This window comes from Wyeomyia smithii, chromosome 1, assembly GCF_029784165.1.
Source record: "Wyeomyia smithii strain HCP4-BCI-WySm-NY-G18 chromosome 1, ASM2978416v1, whole genome shotgun sequence".
Classification (NCBI taxonomy): Eukaryota; Metazoa; Arthropoda; class Insecta; order Diptera; family Culicidae; genus Wyeomyia; species Wyeomyia smithii.
The window spans coordinates 96,652,275-96,658,153 of NC_073694.1; the positions used below are offsets into that span (position 1 = coordinate 96,652,275).

The window sequence follows — 5,879 nt, forward strand, 5'->3', positions numbered from 1 at the left end:
TAGGTTTCCAGAAAAAATCGGAAGATCTCGTCCAAGAGACTGACGGGCTGACACTTGCTGCGAAGTTGGACCACGATTGTCTGGTGAATCCTGCTGCTGTCGCTGATTCAGAATCGAATTCCCGGAAGCTATCTGCTGCTGGTGCGGAATCGGAAATCTGGAAGGTATTTGCTGCTGATTCGAAGCCAAATCACCTGAAGAAATTTGCTGAACATTCGATTCAATCGGAGGTAGTACCGGTATTTGAGGCGGAATGTTCCCACGAACAGACGGGTTCAAACTTTTTCGCGTATCGGATGGGTGATGGGATCGAGACAAAAGATTTATAGTAACTGGACCTTATGCCCGATTAGAGCGCGCGTTATCATTACGCTGCTGCTCAGGGTTATTTTTAAATTTATTTATTTTATTTATGGTCGTGGAGGGAATTGTACGCGATAATTGATCGCGATAATCATTCAAAATAGTATTGGCATGACGCTTACCTATTTCGGCATCTGGGTGGTTTTTCGTAATGGCACCGGTTGGCTTTACCTGCGAGTTCGCTACCTGCATGCTTGCTATCACCGTTCTGCATTGCTCTAGCTGCACTTGCAGCTGGTTGATGATTTCCTGCGATGCTATTTGCTGCTGCTGGGTGATTTCCTCTGCACGTTTCAAAGGGTCGGCTGCATTGCCAATCATCGGTGTACTCGACGATCGCGTCAGTGGATTCTGCTGGATCCGAGAGGCTGCTGGTGGCTTAGATTGATTGCCTACCGCGCCTTCTTCTGGTCCCAGCCATTTATTAACACGTTCTATGGCATCCCGCCGACTCAAACGACTCCTTTGGCTTCTGCTTTCATCTGCCAGCGTCGCATTCAGCAGCTGCTGCTGTTCGTCGAGGAATTTTTGCGGCAGCTCCAGTTCCATTCGCTGTTTTTCCAGTTCCATTTGCTGTTTTTCCATTTCCTGCTTTTCCTTCAACCGATTCATTGATTCCTCCAGCTGGGAACCACGTCCGGATACCGTACTTCTGGAGATTATGCTGGGAGCAGCAGAACAATGTGCGCACGTCCACGCACGTTCACTGATGGAATCGTTAACTCCCGCACAAGAATAATGCCACCAGGCATCGCAAGCGTCACACTGGACGAAATAGTCCGCAGTGTCCGGCCGATCACAAGCAACGCAGTTGCTTTCCTCAGCATTGAGGTTATGTTTCGGCGGGGTGTGAATCATCGGCATGATTGAAATTTTTGAGAATGTTCGTTCACGAAACTCGTTTTTGTAGCGGATTTGTTAGATGCAGCTCAACTGCAAGTATTTATTGTGATTAGGTTTAGTTTTTACTTATAGTTTTCTATACTACTTACAAATTTCAAGTTTCTTTGCTATCTGCACGTGAACAAACTATCTTTTCACATTTCCTGGACTTCCTACACAGGTTCTTACAGGTAGTTTGCTGGCTTGATTTATTTGCGTGTACAGGGAATTTAACGCGGCTCTATTATATTCACTTTATCGAATCTTTGCTATCAACTTCAACACTTCTACTTACTTTAGTCTTTGACAGGTCCATGAAGGTTCTTCTAGCTGGAGACTGACAGATTAGTCGTCGGTATCAGTAGATCGCTAAAGCTGTCGGAGAAGAGACTGGCAGTTAAGCTGTTGGGTTTGACAGCGTTGTACGAACCGGTTCAGCGGCAACTACGCACAAATAGAGAAGGAACTGTTGGCTGTGCTCTACGCATGTGTGAGGTTTGACCAACTGATAATCGGAAATGCCAAAACTGTTGTTGAAACGGACCACAAGCCCCTAATCACAATTTTTCAAAAACCTCTATTGAAAGCTCCAAAACGTCTCCAACACATGCTCTTAAATTTGCAACGATACAATATCCAACTGCAGTTTGTCTCTGGCAAAGATAATGTTCTTGCTGATGCTATTTCTCGTGCTCCGGAAAATTCTAAAGCGGACCATTCGCAATTTCAAAAGCATCATATCTACCGTGTTTTCGGAGACGTCGAAAGTATCGATCTAAGCAGTTTTCTAAGCATCTCGGACGATCGGATTAACAACATCATGGAGAATACTTCTGAAGATTCAGTACTACAAACAGTAATCCAGTACACCAAGCAAGGTTAGACGGTGAAAATCAGCAATCTTCCAGATTCTGTGAAGCCTTTCTTCAAGCATCGCCATGAAATTTCCTATCAGGACGGTTTAGTGTTTCGTGGGGATCGTGTCGTGATTCCAAGCTCTCTGCGTAGAATGTCGCTGAGGCTCGCCAGGTCTAACATCTTCTGGCCCGGAATGAATGATCAAATTAAGATTCATATCCAGGAATGTGAAACTTGTGCCAAATTCGCTGCATCTCAAACAAAGCCTCCCATTAAATCCCATCCTACACCAGTACATCAATGCCAGCTGGTATCAATGGATGTCTTCTAGTGTATCAAGGAAAGCAACGAAAATTCCTAGTAACCGTGGACCACTATTCCGACTATTTTGAAATTGATATCCTCAAAGACTTAACTCCTTCGTCAGTCATTCAGGCATGTAAACGCAACTTCGCTTGTCACGGAACACCTCAAAGGGTCATATCGGACAATGGTTCAAATTTTGTCAATGAGGAAATGGTGCATTTCAGCAAGCAATGGGACTTTAAGCACTCCACCTCGGCTCCGTATCACCAGCTGGCAAATGGGAAAGCCGAGGCTGTAGTAAAAATCGCAAAGCACCTAATCAAGAAGACAGCAGAATCTGGTCAGGACCTGTGGTTGGCGTTACAGCTTTGGCGTAATACACCGAACAACATCGGTGGTAGTCCGGCATCGAGATTGTTTTTCCGTGGTACGAGGTGTGCCATTCCTATGCCGGGTACGAACTTGGTACCTGTAGGATCGGGCCCCTCGTTATAGCTGTAGCGATTAATAAACGTATCGGGAGAATAGCTGTCAGAGAGAGAGAGAGAGAGAGAGAGAGGAAGAAGAGATCGTTTTACAGGAAGAGGAATCACGAAAACGGTGACGCGAAAGTACATTGATTAAATACTGTGTTTTATGCGAAATGTTGTTGATTTAATCATTATTCGAACCCCTCAATTTGGCGACGAGGATTCGGAAAGAAGGTAAGAATTGAATTGTTATTCGGAGCAACGGGAAAATTGTGATAATGCCAAATAAAAATCGATAGTGTTCAAAATGGCTTCTGGAAGATTTTTTCTTTGCGGGTGCGGTTAGACGCAGAGCCTGATTCGTAATTGTATTGGTGAGATACTAAGAAAAAATCCATCGTTTTTTTTTTCGCGTGAAGCATAAAAATGTATTCGAGCAGGAATGAAAGTGGCTTAAAAATGTTAACCTGAGGATTTAACCTAAACTGACGTTTATCATAGTGTTTTACAACAAAAAAATGTTGATGTGAGTAATTTTAAGTTATCGAATGTATCTGTTCAGGAGGGGAATAATGATGTTTATTCCCGGGCAAAAATAAGTAATGCGTGTACCTGTGATGAACAGGAGGTGAATGATTCACGGAAAAAAAAAAGATAACTGTGTACCTGTTTTGTACAGGAGGAGTACAGTTATGTTCTCGGGTTCAAAAATATTTGTATGAATGTACCTGTAAGAACAGGAGGTGAGCATATTTTGTTCACGGGAAGTTGTCATGTGAATTAATCGTGATATGTTAGAATATTGAATCAAGGTGCAAATAATTTCTGTTCTCATGTGGATCTTATAAACAAAAACGAAAATGCAATGGTCCTTTTTCTCAATAACCAGGGCAATAAACCATAACCAAAATGTTATTATTATTTTTTTAGATGGAAGATTCTCGTCCACTACCACCTTTTCGATGCGATGAAGTGGAAAAACATAAACTGTTCAAGGAATGAAGAATTTGGAAATGTGCTTTAGAATGCTCCTTTGACGCTTACGGTATCTTCTACATCTCGGTGGCCCACAGCTGCAACGCGTGTTTCGAAATTTACCTGATAGAGAAAATTTCCCGTTGGTTTCCCTAGAGAAACAATGGTACGACGTGGCCATCAATGCCCTAGATGCATTTTCCAACCACATCGCCAAGACTGCCTGGAACGGTACAGGCTTAAGCAAATGAAACAGAAGGAAGGTGAACGATTTGCTGACTTTGTTCTTCGGTTGCGGCAGCAGATTTCTGATTGCGGATTTGATAAATATTCGGCGGACGTTAAAGCAATTTTGACGGAAGTATTTTTAACTGACGCTGTGGTCGAAGGTTGCCTTTCGCAAGAACTGCGTCGCAGGATACTACAGCAAGATCGACCGTTTACTGAAATTGAATCTTTGGGTGTTATGTTGGAAGGAATTGATTATCAAGTAAAAGGTTTTGATGGAAAGCATAAACTGACGGAAACAAATCAACCGGAGAACCAACATGTGCACAGAGTTCGGGATGAACCTGGTTTTTTCACAAGAGGATTTCGTCAGCATACCGGTGTCATGAAACGGAAATTTGAGGGCAAGGATGGATATAGTTGCTTCAACTGTGGTCGCCGAGATCACATTTCTTCTTCTGAAAACTGCCCGGCAAAAGGTAAAATATGCCACAGCTGCAAGCGCGTTGGCCATTTCGAATCACGGTGCCGCTATCGTGAGCTCTCCAAATCAAATGCCGTCGTGAAGAAGGTACGGACTGTCGAGGAACTCACATCTAGACTGAAAGTAATGCAGTTGAACCAGCAATGAAAACATACTATACGTTCTATACTGGGAACGAGGGTAATGTGGTTCCATGCAAGATAGGGGGTGTTGAGCTTGATTGGCTGGTAGACTCTGGCTCCGATGTTAATTTGATACCTGACACCATCTGGGATAGCCTTAAGCAAGCAAATGTAACGGTATACCAATGCAAAAGAGGAAGTCAAAAAGTTCTCAAAGGGTATGCAAATGATAATCCTTTCCCAATCCTTGGCACATTTATAACAAGTGTAACGGCAGGTGAGAAAACGGCTCGTGCCGAATTCTTTGTCATTAAGGGTGGTCAGCGAAGCCTCCTAGGTGACAAGACGTCGAAGGAATTGGGAATTTTACAATCGCATTGCTGCTAAACTTGTACCGTTTCCAAAGATAAACAATGTGCAAGTACATATCCTTACTGATCCACATGCCAAACCTGTGTTCCAACCAGTTAGACGAGTACCCAAGCATGGAAAAGTTCACTCACTAGCAATATTTCATGCAAATGTGTTCTTTGATTAATCAGTTATCGTTCAACTATTTCCACTCGCGTACAAGTTTTCCATAGAAACGCTGCTGATTGTTTTTCGCTTCTAAGAGTTCCGAATACCATAGAAGGAGACTGAATGATTCAAACACGATAGTATTTATTGTATCCAAGTTCACTTGGATTCAACATTATCGCGAGAAGCTTTGAGATATTATCGCCAGTGATACAAAATTATGAATCCAAATGAACGTTAGATTGCGTTCAATTGTTTGCTTGCCGGAGCAAATAGGTATCATCAATGCTTACGGAAATCGTAGCATGGTGCATTAGCATCTGATACTTGAAATCACCAAGAATCATCGTGGTATATCACGGTGAAAGCACGACGTGGAGTAGCCGATTTACGCCTACAAGCAACCAACATTTGAAAGAATCATTGCGATCGCTTGAGTGCAATCGTTTACGATTCTTTCGTGAAACACTCGCTATATGTTGCTCGCTCCGCCTAAAGCAGGCAATACTGAAACAAAATCATCAAAGAAAGCTACCATATATTTCTTTGCTTTAAGTTGTCTCTTGCAAGCTTGAGAATGTGTAACTTTTAATAGCGATGGTTTGCTAGGATTGAAAGCTTATAAATAGCACGTTCAGAAATGATACCCGAATGATTGTTATGCGATACGAG

General features: G+C 42.8%; 1 protein-coding gene across 1 annotated transcript; it reads left to right on the forward strand.

Moving 5' to 3' along the window:
* Positions 1-2,403: 2,403 nt before the first annotated feature.
* On the forward strand, positions 2,404-2,904 carry LOC129716961 (uncharacterized protein K02A2.6-like). The gene has a single exon (XM_055666805.1). The coding sequence runs from the start codon at positions 2,404-2,406 to the stop codon at positions 2,902-2,904; it is 501 nt and encodes a 166-aa protein (XP_055522780.1).
* The last annotated feature ends 2,975 nt before the right edge of the window (positions 2,905-5,879 follow it).

What these genes read in the sequence shown, in the direction of transcription:
- LOC129716961 (XM_055666805.1), top strand. Translation starts at nt 2,404, where the DNA reads ATGCCAGCTGGTATCAATGGATGTCTTCTAGTGTATCAAGGAAAGCAA.